This window comes from Macrobrachium nipponense, chromosome 19 (assembly GCF_015104395.2).
Source record: "Macrobrachium nipponense isolate FS-2020 chromosome 19, ASM1510439v2, whole genome shotgun sequence".
NCBI lineage: Eukaryota > Metazoa > Arthropoda > Malacostraca > Decapoda > Palaemonidae > Macrobrachium > Macrobrachium nipponense.
Genome location: NC_061088.1, coordinates 36,036,077 through 36,057,334, shown reverse-complemented (window position 1 = coordinate 36,057,334; position 21,258 = coordinate 36,036,077). Strand labels below are relative to the sequence as shown.

Sequence of the window (21,258 nt, the reverse complement as noted above, 5' to 3'; positions counted from 1 at the left end):
CCAGTAACACTAACATCTACAGCAAAATGCCCCTAATGTTTATGAAATGGAGATTCTGAGACAACCAACTCAGCATGTGTAGCTAAAGAAAGCAAGGATTTCTTATGCAATGTACACCATAACATCCAGCCAAGCTGATTACTGCTGGTATGGTAAGTAATAGCACCAAAATAACAGAAAAAGCTACATTTTTCATTTTAATAGTACATGTTATAAATTTAAAATAACTGGATATTTAAGCTCTCATACTGGAAATATGTTGACTTAGTAACTCTCAAAGCCATATAAAATCAAATCTTTATGATATACATGAACATGTACATTAATTTAAACACAAAAATACATTTAGCATGGTTAAAATTGTAAATCTTAAAATCAATGTCTTTCAGAAACATAACAGCCAACTGTTATCATTTGAAATATATAATTTAGGTACTGAAAATTTGGATAAAAGTAAAATGTACCCATGCATAACACTAGCGATGTTCAAATAAGGGAGGAAAAAATATAGCCCACATTTTGTTCGTTTAGGTGATATGTGTTGGTGTCATATGCATGGAATATTAATTCCTAACTGGCAGTGATAAACCTGGGGCCCAGAAGCAATATTACTCAGGGGTAATACACTAAGACTGATCATTACCTTATACTGCATGACAGCCATGTTTTTAATTAACAAGTAAAGGTCAGAAAATGGTCAGTTCCTATTTCTATAATACATTGAATGGAAAACATCAAATAAATTTCACTGCTTTCTCCCTAGGCAAGTATCTTATTCCAAAGCATATAATCGCAGCAATCTCACACCACATCTTTGCTGAGAATCACAGTTAGAAAAGAAATGAAATGCACTGGAAGAAACTTTACCTGTTGCATTAATTTCTTCTAAACAATTGTAACAAATATAACTCTTCGTCTGGAATACAGTGCAATACAGTATAGGATACTTTCAAGCTATATTGACAATCCTTAAGATGTCTGCACAGTCCAATATTAAATATCAGTCATTGTGGACAGCTAACATACTAACCATTCAAGTACAATAACATCAGTAATATCCATTCTTTGAGTAAGAATGGATAAAACATTATTAGGCAAGATCAAAATAAAATCTGATGCAGTGGAAATGCAAGATGCATTATCTTTTCTAACCATCTCTAAGAAGGGACAATGCAAAAAGGTACTCACACACTTGGGATGATGACCTGGCTGAGGATATGAACACTTGTACTAAACCAGGTTAGGAGCAAGGATCATGGGAAAAGTCTCAAAACTACTTTTAGGAAATGAAATAGGATACACAAATGCAACCGATAAGACATTAGAATTAAACTATGAGAGAAGTTTCACGTATGTATTGTGATACGAACATTTCAGTTCAGTTACAGGTTAGCATGAATATGGAGCATTCTCAAAATCTCAGGGAATTTAGAGGGTCTAATCAACACATGACCTAAAAATGGAAATAAAATGACCTTTTTCAATGTAAAACAAGCAAAATAAATAGAAGTCACACTAGTGTTAACAAGAGAACATAACTTGAATAATGATCCAAAACAGCTGTATATTATAATTGGTAACTTTCATGAGAGCTAGTACACAAAAATGCAGACTTAATAGATGGAATACTCTAATGGGGGAGCCACACTGATGATAATCTATCAGTTTTACAAAATAAAGGGGAAACAATGACATAAATTCATTTAAGATGGTCTGAATGATGATTACCATAAAATATTAAGTAGAACTGATTGACTATTATGTCAGCCAAAGACCACAATATTAAAGTCTTCAGCCTAAAAAAACATCTTAATTTAGTTATAAAGTAGTACATGCTGTAATATGAAAGTGAATAACTTGAGATAAAATAAATAAACAGAAAATAATGATGTGATCAAATACAGCAGATTAAATCAAATGGGTATGCATTCTTGGTAGTCTTATTATTATGCTGTAAAGGTTTACTGAGGCCACAGTCATATTTCAAGACTTATTGCAAGGCTTATCTAACACCCTTCTCCTCAGATGAGGGACAAAAATTGGGGGAAGTTAATGTAGACAAAATTACACAGCTAGTAGGTGGGAAGGGGCCAAAAATACAATGAAAAGACCCTTCATTATAGGCTATAGTGCGTATACAAGACACTGTGACCTACTATCTCCAGTGAAACAGTTCTGGAGGTTCTAGACAGAATTCCTTTGGCTCAAAGTAGCAATTTTTTTTCCTTTAACTTTCAAGCTGCCCCTTTTGCCTCTTCTTAACTGATAATCTATTTGCTGTAAATTTTTTTACAATTTTCTGTCCTCTTTTGAGAATGACTCACTTTGGGGTACCATATGAAAGTCTAGATATTTTGACCCCACTGATTGGTAATGATACTACTTTATATAAAAAGAGTACTACTTCGTATTGTACTTTAAGTAAACTGCATAAACATAGTATGTATCACCATTAATACACAAGTACTGCATATCTTTCAGTAAGCATAGTTCAGACACAATCTGGAAGTATTTCTCAAATAACCCTTTTCTTTCATTTTACGTAATTAACTATTACTGTAATGCAAACACCTATGTAGAGAAACTGTATATGATAATATGAAAATAATATGCATCGTTCATTGTTTTTTTAATATAGATACTACAGTACATCAGAAGTAGCGTGTGACAGAATGTAAGTAGGTGGCAGCAACATTAAGAATAATGAAATTTACAATGAACAATAAAGAAATATTTTTCTGTTGTAAAGTACTGTATCTATTAAAAACAATGAATGATGCATATCATTTTCATATTACCATATACGTACAATTTCTCTACTTAAGTGTCTGCATTACAGTATGTAATAGTTTAATTAAAGAAAGTGAAAAAAATTGAAAAAAATTGTTTTTGAGACACTTCCAGATTGTTTCTGAACTAAACTATGCTCACTGGAAGATATGCAGTACCTGTGTATTAATGATGATACGAACTATGCTTATGCAGAGTTTACTCAAAGTACAATAGTAATGTAAAGTAGTATCATTACCAATCAATGGAGTCAAAATTTCTAGACTTTCATCTGGCTCCACAGTGTTTCATTCTTAAAAAAGGACAAAATTAGGTAAAAAAAAAATTACAGCAATTAGATTATCAGCTAGGAAGAGGAGAAAGGGACAGATTGAGAGTAAAAGGAGAAAAAGTTGCTGCTTTGAGCTGAAGGAATGCTGCCCAGAACCTCAAGGACTGTTTCACTGGAGATAGTATGTCACAGTGTCTTGTACTGTATGTTGTATATAGTACTACGTTTTTGTTACATATATTGTATTTAAATGATATTACTTTAAAAAAAAAATCTTTCTGTGTACCGAAAGCAAATACTTAAAGCTGCACAAATTATTAGTCTACCGAATTCAAATTTAAAATGGATGTTGTAGAATCTTGCACTCAAAATATTATAATGTATTACTTTTACCACTATTTTCCTATCCATAGGTACACCTGACAGATTTGATTAATGCAAGGCCACTTAAGGTGAAACTAAGAAATCAGTCTTTGAAAAAAATACTTTGGCCTCAGTTGTTCAAATTAAATTTCACCAGTGTGACTCAACATCAAATTTTTGTAGAAAATTTTATACTTACACTTGCATCATAGATATGTATATGTGTTACCAAGGGCTAAAGGATAATCAAATTATGTAGCCTTATTTTAGTAATTTACATACAACAATGCAGAACAATAATGAGAAGACTTTTGCTATCCTCCTTTTAGAAAGTAGTAATGCGTACATACATGTAAACAATATGAAGGACTAAAAAAGGTTATGTAAAATGAGTACATTAGCATAACTTGCATGATCAAAAAGAAGTGGGACAAGGAAAGACAAACAGTACACTATCTGGAATGATAGAAGCGCAGAGGTTATGTGAGTTAACATTTCACCTGTTATTTAGAAATGACATGAGAAGGGGGAAGGGGTGGACTGAATACTGTATATACTCACACTAGTTCAAGGTGAGGACATATGGGATAGGGTGCGAGTACTCACACTGTGGAAGAGGCTAAGTTGGTGTCCTCATCCTTGAGCTTTCCATCAAGGGCCAAACCCCACTTGTCCCGGTTGTTGTTAAGGAGGGGCGTCAAGGTGAAAACCTTACTGACGGAGAAGCCCGGCCCCACAGGGCAGCCTTCCCTGCAACAACATAACCACTCCTCTGTCACCAACACCTCCTCACCACCTCCACCTCATCAACACCTCCACCTTACTAAAAAGGTCAAACCAGCACAGGCTCAGCAACACCCCCATTTTCCAAGGATATATTTCCTCTTGTAAGCAGTGAGTTGCCATTGGTCGAAACCACAGTGAAGGGGTTATAACCTTATGGATAATGCGAACTGCTGAGATTGTGCTGATTCAAAAATGCACATTCTACTCTGAGCTGCTGCCATTCTCGCTGTCAGTTCCTGAAGAGAATGGTGCTGATGATGCACCAACCAGTTACTATCAGTTAGTGGTTATTTGTTAGTGTGCAAGCAGGCACTACTTACATTGATGAGGACGCTAAGTTGGTGTCCTCGTGCTTAAGCTGGCCATCTAGAGCCAGGCCTCGTTTGTCCTTGTTGTTAAGAAGCAGGGGCGTGAGGTGCAGCACTTTAGAGAGGGTAAAGCCCGGCAGTACAGGACACCCGTCCCTGTGAACGCACACCAGACACACGTCACCACAGCACCACCACACCAGCTGCCAACTTTACCCTATACTCATCACATTTATGTTGTGATGGACAGGGCATTACATTATTCAAAATCTTTTTATTATTTTTTACGATAAATTACTAAAAATATTTAATAAGAGAAAATCAAATGAAACTCAATAGCTCAAAGTGCTGTATACTGTAATGCAAAATAATTTTCAGAAAAGGTGGTTATTTTTCAAGAATTTCTTTTTTTTTGGAATTGAGAGAATGTAAAGGTGGCAGCTTGGGAACACTGATAATCAAGGTAGACTTCTTAAAACACCCTAAGTCATGGGTGCGACTGAATTACAGAAAACAAAAATGAAACAAAGGACAAGTCAGGAGGAGGAGGAAGGGAGAAATAAACAAACAAAAACAATCACAGACAGGTTAGTGGAAAGATATAATAAATAATGCTAAACCACATGTAATGTTAATTCCAACAAACACAATTTTAAGCCAAAAGGGAGCCATCATCACATCAAACAAATGTACAATATTTTATATATATCTAGTCATTAAAAATCAATTTGTAAAAAAATGTTTAGCTTTTTAATACATCTCAGTGCTCCCATTTTTAGGGTAAGACATGCTTAACAATCATTACAAAAATTACAGTCTAGATCTAGGCACAGCAGTACAGTACAATATTCATCAAACATGTTACATGTTATAAGCTAAGGCACACAATTTTTAACATGACTACCAACAGTAAGTACAACCACTGTAAACACCAAAGACTAACATTAGCATTGAAATAGAGTCAAATTCCCTTAAATGAGTACGCACTTCCTAACAACTAATAAAGGTATAATGACCAACAGCAGTATGCAAGAGGCTGATAACTCTTTCTATTATCTAATCATGAGACCCTAAGGCTCTTAAAAGAAACTCATTAAAATATACAGGTCTATATTCTATGTATATTTTCCCACCTAGGTTCAAATTATAACAGATGATCAGTTTGGCACAATTTTAAAAATGGGAATAAGCTAGAGTTTTAGTTCTGCTACTTCCAATCGCACCTAGTGCATTCTCATGTCATCATATACATGTATATATATATATATATATATAATATATATATTATATATATAATATATATATATATATATATATATATATATATATATATATAATATATATATATATATATATATCACCTCAAGAAAATAACTGTAAAATGCCATATAAAAAATATTCTAGTTCAGAGCCAAATTGACCAACAAAATCACTACCATCACCCATTTTAGCTATCAAGCCATTAATGCCCTAAGAGTTACGTCCTGTTCAGTGTAAGTTTCACCAGTAGTATTTACAAAAGACCGATGCTATTACATTACTACGTATGTAAGAAAAAAAATACTGTGCCCCCTTCACCAGCAATACCTCCATTGCATATATATATATGAAAAACTCATCAACTTAAGATGTTTCCACTGCAGATAAGAAAAATTCTGGAGGTATTTCAGCGGTCATAGCCTTTTTGTTTTTATTTCAAATCAATTCCCTATTTAATTTCATTGTACCTACGTATATGCTAAATGTAACTCCTTTGCTAATGATTATCCATACTGTCCAAAATACTATGTTTATTGTATAAACTACAGATACAAATACTATTTTATTGTGGTCATGACAAACTTATGTACTGAACATACTATGTATGAATATCTGTAAAAACAAATGAATTTGCATATTACAAGGTGCTATGTTACTGGATCTTCAAAACACTTCTTAAAAACAGCCATTATAAAATACCACTTTTTATTCTCTCAAAGTAAGCTCTAGAAACAATGAACGTCTATACTTTAGTTAACATTTAATACTAAGGTATGAGAGTAATTTCATGAAAAATTCATTATAACTGAATGTCAAACTTCACAAAGAAGAAAGGGCAGTAAATCTAAATTAAATTTGGATGAAATCAAATGAAAATATTCAAATAAAATATGGGAAAAAAGACTTAAATGCAGATTAACATATTACGTTTTCTTTAGGTCAAGAGAAAAAGAAAATAGAGAAAAGGAACATAAAAAAATCAAAGATTATGAATGTGGGGCTAAATGGCATAACTACAAATGCATAAAAGGGAAGCCCAATAATGCAAACTCACAAATCATACATTTAAGGGCCTGCTGTAAAATGGCTTTGTAATTCTATAAAATCCATCAAATTGTCAGCAGTCAGCAATGATCAAGGCATAAGGGAAGGCAATGCAATTGCAAATATATCAACTATCAAAATTGTCCAAATTATGCAACTTTTCAACAATATTTGAAATAAAACAAAAATTGGGAATTAGGCATATATATTCATTAAATCTGTCAATGCAAGTAACCTATATATTTACTCAAAAATATAAACTTTTCTAATTGGAATGTAAATCAAACATGTCATCACAACTTCCATTTATTTTTCCTCCTCTACTACACTTTCTTATGAGACAAACAAAAATCAAACAAAAAGAAAAAAACTAAATGGTGCCATGGACCAGAATTAAGTACGTACCCATTCTTAAAAGTTATGCTAAAGAGTATCAAACTTTTTCACATTGTATCTGATGCTTATAGTACACCATATATTTTTGAAAGTTAAAAGGGTACAGTACATAAAAGTTTTATACTATACTATAAGATATCTGAACAACTTTAAATTTTGTTACAGTCCCACAAATGCCTTACTTTGCAATTTTTCTTCGTAAAGCAGGAATACTTATTTTTTTCTGTTTTGCCTTGTGATGTGCTTTTGGTCATTTATTAAAGAATGCTGCTAAAGAGAATACTCCTGGAACATTTTTCTTCTTTCTTATCCAGTTAGTGAAACAACAAGCCCATGGATTTTGAGTTTGCATGACTGGGGGCCCTTGGTATTGAAAAGATCCTCTTTACCATTTTACCCACTTCCAATAACCTTAACACTTTGTAGGCAACTTTTGGCTGCCTACTATTTTGCCTACATCTAGCAAAATACCACCCATGTACAATGTGTAATCAATCAATGTGTGATAATGTGATAACAAACTACTAAACCAACAGGAGTCATGTCTATTTTTCAATATGTTTTCACACATAGAAATATAACTTTCAGAAAAAAAAAGTCTCATACATGTTACCTAGGCCCCCTTTTCAAATAATTTTCAGAAAGAAGTTCATTCACAGTTATCTGAGTAAATTTAATGACACGAGTAAATATCTAACAATTTTGGTAACCTTTCAATAAAAGCATAAATTGACTGTGATCGGTTCAGGTTTTTAAAACTATTGAAGGACATCCATTTTAAAGTTATTGTTGCCAGACAGACTGCTTCACCCATCAGCTATATATATACCTTGTTTACAACACTATAATAGATTCACATCAACCGTGCATCTCATGCCCAGTGCCGTTCCTTACAACGCTCCTGATTGGCTGTTGATAAGCCAATCACAGGGCTGGAAACTCTCAGTCTCTCTCAAGAATTCACACAAGTAACATCTATGTACATCCTGATCTCTTTCAAACATTTTAACTTTCATTACACCTCAGTTTTACCTGCAGAAAAGGAGTGTTTCCCAATTTCATCACTAAACATCGCCAAGCCAATGATTTAACGGGGCAGGCAGCTACCCTAATATATGGGGTATAGGGCAAAAAATGCAGTCATGAAAAAATTCATGGAGCTTCGTATGGCAATGGAGAATAGTTAAACGAAATATTTCGTCAAAATTCCTCTTACTTTCGTAGTTACAGTTATTAGTAAACATAACTCAATAAGCCAAAAACATTGACCTGTACAAAAAAGTGCAATACAGGCAGTCCCCGGGTTTCGACGGGGTTCTGTTCTTGAGACGCGTCGTAAGCTGAAAATTGTCGTAAGCCAGAACATTGTCAAAAATGCTTTAGGTGCATTCAAAACTATGTAAACTGCATTCTTATTGTATTTTTCATCAAAAAACCTTTAAATATTGATTATTTTGCATTTTTGGTGTCATATTTCATCTGCCAGATCAGCGTTTATAGGCGTCGTAACTCTGGAACATGCGTTGTAACCCTGGAACATGCGTCGTAACCCTGGAACATGCGTCGTAACCCTGGAAATAATTTCTGATGAATATAATTGAAAAGTCGTAACCTCGGAACGTCGTAAGCTGAGACCGTCGTAACCCGGGGACTGCCTGTACAGGCAGTCCCTGGCTTACGATGTTCCCAGGTTACAACACTTTTCAACTGTATTTATCAGAAATAAATTCCAGGTTTACGACACATTTTACAGGGTTACGGCGCCTACAACGCTGATCTGGCACAAGAAATGACTCCAAAAATTCAAAATAACCAATATTTGAAGGTTTTTTGATGAAAAATTCAATAAGAATGCAGTTTACATAATTTTTAATGCACCCAAAGCATTAAAAGTAAGGTTTTCTTAGGATTTTTTATGATGTTCTGGCTTGCAACGATTTTGGCTTAACACGTCTCAAGAACAGAGCCCCCGCCGTTTCCCCGGAACTGCCTGTATTTCTTCTGTTATCGTAAATTTTGATAATTATTGTCAAAGAAATTGTGAGCAATGGCATCTGTAGAGATTCCATGAGTCGCAGGAGGGAAGGTTCTCAGCTTATCACCCTTCAGTGGTAGCAGAAACATGATAAGAGGGTACAAGTTCGAGTTTCAGCTCTGACATTCGTTTCCTTTAATGTCTGTTTATCTTGGTTTCGGCAAGAATTTCATCATGCCAAAGAGGAAAAGACAAGCAAATCATCTCGCTAACATACAAACAAAGAAAATTTGCTCAAATATGGGTACAGAATATCATAATATCAGGAATATTAGCAGTTAGTGAAGAGAGAGGGAGGAGTGCGTAGTAAGGAATGCCCGCCTTGCCTGATGCACATGTCGTGCAGTGCCCCAGGCTACAGTCTTTGAGCAATGGGATCTTCATTTATGATAAATAACATCGTTTTGGTTTATTAATACCCAAAAATAAATATGAAATTCATAATAATCATGATTTATTTACATTATCTCTGTAAAAAGAGAGTACACGTTCGAGTTTCACCTCTGACATTCTCTTGCTTTTACGTCTGTTTATCTTTGTTTCAGCAAGAATTTCATCATGCCAAAGAGGAAAAGACAAGGAAAACATCTCACTAACATACAGAAGAAGAAAATTTGCTCTAATAAGCTGAGAGAGAGAGAGAGAGAGAGAGAGAGAGAGAGAGAGAGAGAGAGAGAGAGAGAGAGAGAGAGAGAGAGAGAGAGTGTGTTGTGTAAGAAGGAGTGCCCCGTGCTGCCTGATGCAGTGCCCCAGGCTATGATCTATGAGCAAAGGGATCTTCATTTATGATTAAATTATGATAAATAACATAGTTTTGGTTTATTAATATCCCAAAAAGAAATATAAAATTCATAATAATCATTATTTATTGACACTGTCTTTGTAAAAATACAAAGAAAAACTTTGAACGCCCATATCTCAAAACTATATTTATTGACCTTCAAATTCTATCTTCACCTTTAGTTTTGAAGCAATAGTATTAAGATTTGGTATGTAACTTAGAAAGACATTATAGAAGAATCAAATGAAGCCCTTTTCTTCAATTTTTTTTTTTCTAAAATTATTTTCCTAATTCATAGGGTTTATTTTTTTACCATAATGAAAAAAATTCAAATCTAGCAAAAAAAATTACTTTTAAAAAGAAAAACTTCACTTGATTGGAGGTCTACATCAGTTCTCTATATGGTAGTAATCCCAGGTCTTAATATTAAATATCAAGGGGGAGATAGAATTTGAGAAATGGTTATTTTCGGGAAAAACCACCCTGGCGTCTCAAAACCGAAGATCAGAGGTGAAAATCATATGTGGTTTGGAGATGTCCCAAGTCACCTTATTAAGTGGTACGAATGTCAAAGTCCTGTCCTTAAAAAATGGCACTAGCAGCTGGCTCCCTAAGGATTACATATAATGATATAAGAATTATGTACTTCAGTAAACTTAATGCTGAAATATTCATAGTGAAATAAACATAAAATTCTTAATATGAAATATATTCTTTCATTCCTTACATGAGATCATGTGTTTTATAAAGTTTTGTAGCTAAACCTCATGGAAGACAACGCTACCTACCAAAAAAATTATAGGTAAGGATATCAATATGAAAATAACAAGCAAAAGATTAAGAATATTAATCTCTCTCTCTTATTTTCATGTAGTCAGGTGTTGCTCACATGATAATGACCCCTCGACAGAAGGAAGTCTTAAGGGGAAAAGAATATTAAGACTTCATTATCGTCACTATCTTTACCATCACCCTTTCATATCCCATAATGGAAAACTCTATATGAAAAAAATCGTTACTTAGATATTGAGACCTTATGGAGGAAATTTATTCATCCCACTGATTTTTCTTTTGCTACAATCACCGTACTCCTATATCCCTCTCATTATCAATTTTGATTATATATAAATCAATTTTCTTCATAATTCTTATACTATCATAATTCTTAAATCATTGGCTCATCGATGTTTAGTGATGCAATTGGGAAACACTACTTTTCTGTGGGTAAAAATGAGGTGTAAAGAGTTATAATTTTTGAAAGAAGTCGGGAAATGCTTAGATGTTGATTGTGTGAACTCTCGAGAGACTGAGAGTTTCCAGGCTTGTAATTGGCTTATCAACAGCCAGTCAGGAGCGTCATGAGGAACAGCACTGGTCATGAGATGCACAGGTGAAGTGAATCTATTATAGTATGATTATATTGTGCTTTGTAACTCATTACTAAAAATTTTTGGAGCATAAACTGTACTTTTATTTTTAAAATAAAAAATTATGCTTTTAGGAAAAACATTTAGCACTGAAAATAGATGAACTACCTAAGGGATTCTCAATTAATTACCACTGATAAATTAAATAGCCATGGGATCCATTACCTGTTTCAAGACAACAGGATATGTATGGCATTATCATTTACTGTGGAATGCAGATGCAACACAGTATCTTATCTATTTTGGTATCCTCTTAATTACAGTAAGGCATGTTCATTGATATACCTTGGTATGCAAAGTGGTTCATGCTATAATATCATACTTGTGAAAAATACCACAAGATTTGCCCACATCAAACCTATATAAATAATATAAGGCATTTTTTACAAGCATTTCCAAGGCTGCTTGGCAATCAAACATTTAATCTTTTTATACTTATAATTGCTTAGGGTGAATTCTTGCATACTCATTTTTTTCATAGTATGTCATTTGTATCCTGTACAATGCACAGCAGTATTTAGAACTCATTTCAGTCACATTTAGCAAGTTATGATTATAACTATCTTGTCAAATACCAGCAAAAAATATCTGAATTTTTATAAAATACTGCTTCCTTTCCCTGACTAAAGACTACAGATATTAACTAACATTCCTTTTCCACTAAACAATTACTAAACCTGGCTGTCTTTATCCTTTAAAGGGAAGTTATAATGCCTGTCTTCTATTCTGTAAACTTTCACTAATGGTTGACTACACCTACTTATACTATATGAGGGTCAGCATAAACACACCCAGTAACCTAATTCAGCAGTATCAAGTCTGTAAACCAAATGCGATGCTTGTTATTATAATTAAACAGTTCAGCTCCTAGCACATTCAAGATCAGCTTCATGCATAAAACCACATAAGTAAAGTCTTTCCAAGGAAAGCATACCATTCTAAGCATTAAAATACAGTACTACAATGCTGCAAGGGAAGTGTTAATGTTGCAAACATTGCAGTTATTTCTTTATGTTTTGATACATATTTACAAAACCTTACAAAAATTCTTTTCTGCTGTGGAAACATTTACGATCTGGAAACGTACCCTGACCTATTAAAGCATATAAGATGGATGAAATTTCCCTTCTTTTACGCACTGTTTATTACATAAAAAAAGGAAGCTCAGACACAACAGTAGTTTATATTGATAAAAAATAAAAAATTGAAGACAAATTGCCAATATTCCCTACGTGGACACTATTTTTTCATTTCATTCTGTACTCATAACTACATAAGACATAAGTATCTAAATATTCAAGCTTGTTATTTCTCAGCTTCCTGATTTATGTGAATGCTTTCAATACCAATCAGAACTGTTTCCCTTGCAAAACATTACCCAAAGCAATAATCATTAACAATGAATATTTTCCCCCATCTTCCTAACAGACAATAGCTAAAGAAAAACATAAATGAAAAGACATATATCAAACACTTTAATCACTGAAAAGTAGAATGCTTTAAAATATGTGGGCCTGAAAAAGAAATTTGTTAAGAGAGACATCTATCATAAAAGTTCCCTGTACAAAACTGTTCAAGTTACTGTGGCTACACAGGACGTCTGTAAGCAAAAGAATATTTTAAACCTCAAATAATCTAATTCTTAAAAAATAAACATTCAATGTTATTTCCCATGTGTATTATCTATTGCAACTTGATGAACATGAGTATGTCAGTCATCAGTGTTAATAAATTTTCTAGAATTAGTCTTTGCTCCTAAAAAGGAAGCAAATAAATTTCAATGTTATCATGGTGAAACTTTTACGGAAAGTAAATCTTGATTCAAAGCTGTGAAATTCTAATGACTAATCCATATCAAAATTTAAAATAGTTTTTATCCACTCATTTAAAAGATTTACCGGATAACACTATGTATATCTGAGAAAGAGTTTAACTATTTCTTAGAGCAATTACAGGTACATTTTTATCTGATGAAAAAAGGTTAACTTACTTTGGCCACCATTGCTTTTCTTTCCCTCAAAGCCTTGCCATTGTTAAAAGTTTCTCCTAATAATTAAATATATCACCACACTACTAACTGTGCAAAAAACAAAAAATGCTAAATTGAATTAGAAATGCATTTTCCAGGTAAAAAGCTTTGGCAGGATTAATCTAATTTTCCTCTGAAGTCAATTTTGTGCTAAAAGTGTATTTTAAATAATATTGTTGCACTCTTCAATTCTTCAAAGGAATTATTCTATTTGTTTCACAACAAATCAATCATTTCAGATATCCTGCATATAGACAGAATATTTACTCCACTCTTAAAAAAAAACCAATTAATACAACAAGAAAATATTTATGGTTGCAATTCTTTTATGAGCAAAAGAGGAAGAAGCAAAAGGCCAAGACTGATTACTGAATAATGAAGTGATAAATTGAAAAAATTAATTCACACAAGGCAGGGTAGGTAAAGTTTCCTAAGCACTGTTATGTGAATATGGCGATTCCCTTCACACATTAGCATCATGCTAATTATGGCAATGGTCTGCTTATGTACTCCATAAATAACTCCATAAGCTTGTTATCTTCATGACTACTATTCTATGGTGATTTGTCTATCCATCCTGTTCTTAAAGTCATTACCTCTGAGTGAAGATAAGCAACTTTTTTCTATTGTTTTTGGATGAATATAAGCTATATTTTTCAGAGACTGAGAGGTAAAGTGTTACAAACTCAAGTCCTAGTTATACTCAAGAGGCAAACTCAAGCATTTTAATTAACGTTTCTTCATCATAACATTACATAATAAAATTAGATGCACATAGCAAAATGTTGTAAGATAGTACACATGGAGAAAATAATGAAAATGTAAAAATTTACCTTCATTAAAACTCACTGCTACAAGTTTAACTGCCACTATATATCTCCCATCACCAAACATTTATAATTACCATAAGAAATGTAAACAAAAGTACCGTATAACATAAATGGGTTATGTATACTGTATACTTGATTTACTACATGTCTGTCAGTTTTTACAAAAAAATTTATCTCTATTAAACGTACTTGTTAGCAGGTAGTACTGTACTGTATACAGTATTGAAGATTTTAAAAACTTCGCTGCAATGGCATGAAACCGTACAATTGTATAAGCACTCTTTTTCCACTAGAGGCAAAGAAATGAAATCTAAAAATCAAAATGCATGATACTTCATCAGAATCTTCAGTAAGGTCCTATTTCATGACAGATAAAGTGATAACATAGGTGCATCCATTAACTCATAGGTATGGCTGACTAACTGACTAGTCTTTATTACTCTGGCATTCCATCAACAAAGTTACTTACGCAAAATATTGTGTTAAGATGACATGGAAAAATGAAGTAATGCTCCAAAGGCTTCTGGTTAAAAGTTTCAATAGATATTGAAGATAGTAAGAATAAACATTATTTACATTTTTTTTAACATACACCTACAACTTCACCCTTTGGAGAGCAATAAGTAATTACTTAATTCTGGAAGACTTTCTGGTCCTTTGCCATTAAATTTAATTTCATATTGATAGTAAAAACTGGATGATAACATTATATAATTACTTAGACGCTAAGAGGAATAAACTCTAATAAGTCAATGGTTTACATACACAAAACACAAAAGTTTTGATGAGTCATTATTCTATCTCCGTGTCCATAATAGTGCTTTTTGAACACAAATATTTCACAATATCCACAAGTCCAGACTATAAGTATTAAGGTTCTCATGTTATTCCCACCTCGTGAATAAGAATGCTTATGGTTATTATTTAACTGCATATTTTTCAGTAAAGTTTAATTTTAAAATTTTAGAGTAAAAAATAATTGTAAATAACTGACAATCTTAACAGCAATATTTGTATAATAAATTTAAATCTCTTAGTTATCAAGCAATTGAATTTTTGTCTAACTCTCTTGCAAAGTCATTGACTTTCTGAGACCAACAGGGTACCACATGAATTTGGGCGAAAAGTACATGATACAGTACAGCACAGTTCAATCGTGCTTCAATATGTCTTAGGCAGCAAAATTATTTGACTGTCCAAAGGACGGATTGTCAAGGAACAAGGGCTGTATAATTGCTACTTACTCACTCTCCGTCTCAGCTACCGTACACTTGTACTGCGCCGTGGAAAACAAGCAAATATCTGCAAACTGTCGGACTGAAAAGTAAAAAAATCAACATTTTTGTTTAATATTTAAATATTATATGAGAAGTGCAAAATGAAACATATAAAAATCAAGGAATAATTAAAATACACTGACCCCTTACCAATTCATTTTGTTTCTGAAATAGTAATCAAATATCTGAATGAAATGACAAATTTTTAAATAAATTTGTATTTTTCATAGCTAACAAACCTGAGGTCTTAATAAGATAGAATTTTCCTTAGTTTCCTGGATGCAATGAATCTGCTCATATATCATTGTATTGCAACCCAGACAGCTGAGTTGTTACATATCAGTTAACTATTTTCTCATGGGCACTGGTCCACCTTCTTTAGAGCGTGTTCTTCTAAAGAGGTGGACAGGTGGGTTAACTCCCAGCTGGTTTAGGATACTTGTACCTCCCTCCAAGTATAACTCTATCCTATTAAGACCAAAGATTTGTTCCGCATATGAACAAATGACAAATTTTTAAATAAATTTGTTTTTTCATAGCTACACGTACTGCCCACCTCTAGCTGCCCCTCTCTGTCTTTTATTAGCTCCTGGGTTGGAGAAAGACTAAAGCGTCACGAGGTTCAATGTGCTGTCCTGACAAGCTTTCACCTCGTACGCGCAGGCATTGCCAGATCTCACAGATTCCTTGCTTTACAATCTTTGATTGTTTTAACCAGTTACCAGCTGGCACTTGGAAAATATCCTAGACAAATGGTAGGGAGGTGGCCCTGCCCACAACAATCAAGATCATCAAAGTTTTCAAGCGGGCTACCTAATGCCTACTACCCTAAAACCTTTTAAAACACCCTGTATATCTTCCAATAAAGTCAACTTATTTTACCTACTAAAATAAATAGTCAACATACTAGTGTACATTGGAATATCATTTAAAAACCCACAAAAATGCACTGATATCACCATAAACTATTATACATACATACTACATTCATGGTCATCAAAAGTCCCTGAAACTGCAGCCTTTTGCCTAACATGCAAAAGAGCACTAGCACTGCAAATGTACCACCGAGATGTTTAAGTTCACTTTTAGCATGTCTACAGCATTTTAACCAATTATCAGGCTACCTGAGCTCTCTGCCCTCTTTCCATTGCTATTTCTTCAAGTTTCAGAATTTTCACCTCAGTTTTCTTTGCGTGTGATCATTTATTGGATTCTTGCTTAGCAGGTAAGTACAGTACCTGATTTTCACAGGTGCCAGGTTCCCATTTTGAAATGTCATTTGCGAGTAATTATCCTCCCTTTCTCTAATAACAGCACTTCTTGTGCAGATGTCATTAGAAGTTTCAATGTTTTATCGAAAATTTATTTAGGTAATTTGAATATCTATGGCTTCAGAGCACTGGTAAATATAAGTAATGGACAGTTAGCATGCTAATAGTTCCAAAGCTTACACTACTTGTTTTGGACTAGTTTTATTTGCATTTGTATACAGGATAAGCTCAGCTTTTCTTACCTTTTGTACTTTTTTCACTAGTTTGCTCTATTTTTCTTGTTCTTGGCTTTCCCTGCCTGGGGTAGATAAGTGTACGTACTGTATAAGTACTTTAATAAAAATTCATCTAGGTTGCTTCAATTACAAGGTTATATTTTTTAAGTTGTTTTGATACTGCCAAGCATGTTTTACTACACAATATTAGGCACTTAACTGAGACAATATGCCTTTCTCTAATTTACCCAGCAATTCAAACTTCTGATATACAGTACTTTGAAGCCAAATCACAAATTTCCCCAAATCTTAAAGTGCTGGAATTCAAAAACAGTCCCAAGAGAACAAAAGAAATTAAGAACTTTAGGAGAGCTAAAATTAAGGCCAATATAAAAATAATCCTTTTATAGTCTAGTTTTTTATCTCAATATTTTGAAACTTTTAATTCTAACATATGATGTACGTACTCTATTATAAGGTTTTACCTAGGACAGGCATTTCAGTGATATAAAAATGTAATAAAATTCTAATGTTTTTCAGCTAACTAAATTTACCTATACAATAAGGGTTTTACCTTAACTTTTACTGTTTCAGGTTAATAATAGATTGGTCTATCCTATTTTTTAAAAGCTATAGATTCTAATCCTTTTAATACTTAGAATTTTCTTGTTTAAATTCCACTTACTGGTACTTAGAATGTTAGTGAAAACAAAGTATACCATTTTCATACATACACAATTGTTCATTTATTAAAATTTGGATTAATGAATTTTTTCTCATATATGTTGGCTTTGTTATTGTTGGTTTTTGAGTTAAAAAAAACTAGTCCTAATCTTTATATACCTTCAAAACCTGGAACTTTAAAGTTTTAGTGTATTCTAATAGTTTATGATCCATAAGAAACATTTTGTGAAAATACATGACCCTTATCCTGCAGCTTTAGCATGTATTAACACTTCAGTTATATATTCATCACTCTCCAAACTAACAGCTATAACTCTCTTAATAAGGGTACAAACACTAAAACTGGCTCTAAGCTAACATAGAATTCACTTGAAAATGAGGCTGAAGAATATTTGAAAATCTCAGAAGTGTCAGAATTATCAGTAACCAGCACCATGACAATGGATAAACAAAAAAGAAGTAAGATGGACATGACAGCAAAAGAAGAGAATCAAAGAGAGGGAGGAATAGCCTTTATGGCAAGTATTGTATATCACATTCTAGGCTCACACAGGACTCGCCCAAAGGTTTTGTTATCAAATGAGATGAAAATTGATCAGGGTATAGGTATACAATTTTTTGGAAACTCAACAACTCATCAGTGTCATCATCATCTATGAGTTTATTCTCATTTTTCCTTTCCATGAAAAAATGTTCTCTCCACTTCTCCCTCCTGGGGTCTCTCTGCCTGAACTAATGTATCAGGTCTCGTTTTTCAGCTAGTATTCCCTTATTCCATTAACTTCAGGCATTCCCCCATAACTTGTTTCTGTTATTTCTATCGACAGATTTTCTGGCGTTCCTCATCCTTTTCCCAAGGTATCATTTCTACCAACATTATCTACTTCACAAACATACTGAAACCACACTTCTTTCTCCACTTAGCCATAAGTACTACCAAACACTACTGAGTGAGTATGCATATCTGGAATAATTAAATTTACCATTTACTGGTATGCTAAAGCTACCAAATAGAGATAATGAAACAGGTAACAAATTATACTTACTTGATACTTTAATTTTTTTGACACTTTTATTAGAATTATTCTGTATATGGACATTGACAGCTACAGTTTCTCCATGATAGTACAACTGTTGAGAAAACAATAAGTGAACTATTATAATCATTAATAAGTGGAAAATAATTCACAATAATGTCATAATTATTGTGGGTCATTCCATTTACCATACTATTCTGCTTGTATATATAATACTGTATAGCACATAAGAAATGTTTGAAAGGTGAAGCACCAAGTATAAAAATAACTGACACTACAGGCAACCAAGTGTATACAGTTTAAAACTGTTCATTAATATTTTGAACAAAAACAACTTAACACACTCTTTTGATTTGGGTTCTTACCTCCTTATCTAAGGAGGCTTCAAGGTGCAACTTGTTCGGGGACATCATAAATTCTTTGCTTACTTCTACACTGGGCTGATCACCTTGCTTCATGGGAGCATACATTACTTTTCTTATGGCCAAACGTACAGAATTCCTGCAAATACAACAGATTTGGTTATAACTTCTACTTCACAGTCAATGCCCTATCCACACTGAAGCATAAGGCTACAAGTAAGAAAACAATGTATTTTACACCAATACAGTATACAGTATGTACTGTGACATACATTTGCCATTCTTGCTTCTATTTTTAGTGAATTTGTTAATCAGTCCTCTGCATCTACTCCCATGATGTCTTCTTGTCATAGCATTAAAAATTTGAGTTTGGTCAAGAAAAATTGTTACGAAGGACCAATTTGCTGGAGTAATACAACACTAAGAAAATATCTATTACTATTTGCACATCTGAGTAAAACACATGCATACATACTGGATTACTATATATAGCATATTATCAAGGCTTCCAGGCAAACTCATTTAACTAAACAGGAAATAAAAACTGTATAGTCCAACCTCAACTGCTCTGAAATGGGAAAACTAGTTTTGTCCATAATCTTCCAATAAGACACAAGGACTAAAAAGTAAGTGTATCATACATACCTTTTATGGGGTTTATCATCAACATTGTCCCCTACATATGCCTTCAGCTCGTAGTCCACACCACAAGGTTTCCCATATCACCCGGTGCAGGCTGTAATGTGACTGAGGCTGGACAATGAGGAGGGAGCTCAAAGAAAAATGGGAAGGCATTGGGACCTAACTTCTTGATAAGACGTTCCTGAAAATAAAGTAGAATAGTACATACTATAGGCTTTTTATGTTTCTAGTCAGTACAGGCAGTCCCTGGTTATTGGTGGGAAAAAAATAGCACCGATCTTGGCTATCAGTGCCGATAAGCGGGGATCGATGCTATTATTGCCAATTTTCGGTTATTGTTGTCGCTAGACATGCAGCAGAAAACTGGATCGCTGATAACCAAGGCTGCCTATAACCAGGGACTGCCAGTATTGAAAATTAACTATAACTAAGACAGCACATAGATTATGGAACAAGGATATACAGACCAACAGTTTTAATAGTTTTCTCTCTGGTAACACACATCTGTATTTAACATGAACAGTATACATTTCAAGTCATTTTCTTTAGCACAAGCTTCAGAATTTTATTTGATGAAAAATATTTAAAAAATTTTCAAGGCAACTTTCCCAGTAACATTCTTTGATCCAGGAGGAAGAGGAACAGTAACTCCAGAAACAAGGAATAAAACCTGTAGTTATCCTTCTTTGTTATGATTTCTTTGTCATCATAAGGTTAGATGCTGCATCTTGCAAAGAATTACTTTATAGTTTTTTAAGGTAAAATGTGATTTTAAAATGTCACATTATCCTAAAATAATGATATCAGTGTATGTGTTTACAAACCATATATGTCAACAAATTAGTATAAAGTTTAACAAGAGAAAATCTACTTGTTTCTATGCTCTCATCAGGCTGGCACAAAAGATTCATTCTTGATAAAGAAGTGAAAAATTGGGGAAATAAAGTTGAAGAAGTTGGACAGCTATGTCAGAATAAGCCAAATAGAATGAATGAAGGCAAACAATGGGAGGCAAAGCAGCTGAAGTGAGACACTGCAAAGACAACTAGCCTTAAATGCCAAGTTACTGTACTACTCCTTAGTGCTTTTCTATTTTTTAAATGACTGTACATTAAGTACAATGTACAACATACTAATAAAGACAATGAACATTATTTAACTGACAAGCACTTTTCAGGAAAATCAGCTACAACCACATCTTTCACATATGCTTATGGCAGTCACCCTTCAATTGGCAGAAAATAACTGGTTGTACGGGAGGTATATGATGCAAGAGACAATACAATATTGACATTCTGTCCTTGCGAAGTAATTCTGAAACTCTTCATATGGCAGACTGGCTACAAAGGTGTTACTGTACTTTGGAAATCAGAAGACAACAATATCACATACATAGGGGGAGAGAAGGTTATTAATTAGTTATGGGGACAATATCAACATTTTTTACGAT

At 33.4% G+C, this 21,258-nt stretch overlaps 1 protein-coding gene across 1 annotated transcript in view; it reads right to left on the bottom strand.

Moving 5' to 3' along the window:
• Nucleotides 1-21,258, bottom strand: part of LOC135216236 (beta-arrestin-1-like) — a 302,438-nt gene that overhangs the window by 51,441 nt on the left and 229,739 nt on the right. The window contains 6 exon segments of the mRNA XM_064251394.1: nucleotides 4,531-4,674; nucleotides 15,565-15,637; nucleotides 18,814-18,898; nucleotides 19,170-19,305; nucleotides 19,812-19,887; nucleotides 19,890-19,989. Coding sequence (XP_064107464.1) covers nucleotides 4,531-4,674; nucleotides 15,565-15,637; nucleotides 18,814-18,898; nucleotides 19,170-19,305; nucleotides 19,812-19,887; nucleotides 19,890-19,989 — 614 coding nt within the window.